Source organism: Apaloderma vittatum, unplaced genomic scaffold (genome assembly GCF_000703405.1).
Source record: "Apaloderma vittatum isolate BGI_N311 unplaced genomic scaffold, ASM70340v1 scaffold41669, whole genome shotgun sequence".
Lineage (NCBI taxonomy): Eukaryota > Metazoa > Chordata > Aves > Trogoniformes > Trogonidae > Apaloderma > Apaloderma vittatum.
In genome coordinates, this window is record NW_009735372.1 from 1 (window position 1) to 999 (window position 999).

General features: G+C 55.2%; 1 protein-coding gene across 1 annotated transcript; it reads right to left on the reverse strand.

The window, feature by feature from the left end:
- Positions 1–292: 292 nt before the first annotated feature.
- On the reverse strand, positions 293–703 carry LOC104269953 (zinc finger protein ZIC 3-like; the record flags this gene model as incomplete). The annotated part of the gene is made up of 2 exons (XM_009876543.1): positions 293–456; positions 655–703. Coding segments are annotated over 2 exons (213 nt in total), but the record flags the coding sequence as incomplete, so codon positions are not given.
- Between the last annotated feature and the right edge of the window lie 296 nt (positions 704–999).

Below are 999 nucleotides of genomic sequence, written 5' to 3' on the forward strand. Positions count from 1 at the left end.
CTGCAGCCGCAGGCCAGGGTGCATTTTCACAGCCCTCCAGCACCAAGCCACGCTCTGGAAACCGGGCAGTGCCTGCATCAGCGAAAGCACAAAAAGAAACCACGCCATTTCCCAGAGCTGTGCTCCAGCCACGGCCTAGACACCGGGAACTGCTCGGGCCACGCCAGGAGTGTGGAGCGCTGCAGAAGGCACCGCTCGGCTCTGCCCTGCCGCGGGAAAACGAACCCTGAGCACGCCAGCTACTGAGCATCCCTGCTCAGGGAGGAAAGGGCTGGAGCGCAGGGGTGATTACCTTCATGTGTTTCCTAAGTGAGCTGGGGTGGGTGTAGGATTTGTCGCACACCTTGCAGATGTAGGGCTTGTCCGAGGTGTGGACATGCATGTGTTTCTTCCTGTCGCTGCTGTTGGCGAAGCGCCTGTCGCAGCCCTCAAACTCGCACTTGAAGGGCTTCTCACCTGTGAAATTCAGAGAGGGTGAAGGAGGGCCGTTCTCCTCTCCACCCCTGCCTGCCTCCTCCCAGGACAACCTCTGTCCCGCTCACCCCACCTTGGGGGATGCACAAGCACCACAAAAAATTAAGAAAGGGAAGGTGGAGAGCCGGGAGCATTACGTACTGGATAAATTCGGGTCAGCCTTTATTACTTTTAATTCACCTCCCGCCAGGCCCGCGCTGCGCTCCGGCAAGGACGGCGGTCGGGCAAGCTTGGAGAGGGAGAATACCCGAGATAAATTTAGCGGCTCGGACAGTTTTACAAGATGTACTCGAGGAGATAAGCCAAAACATGTTTGTTTCCTGCCTTCCCTCCCTCTCCCCTCCACCCGCGCAGAGGGCTGAAGGGGCTCCAAATAAAAATACTTTGACAAATGTATCGCTGATTTAATTGGGAGAGACGCCAATCAGGCCTTAAAAAAAAAACCAAAAAAAACACCACGAAAAGGAGCGGAAGTCACCGAAAATGAGATTTCATTAGCATTTCTATGGTTCTCTCCGCAGAGAC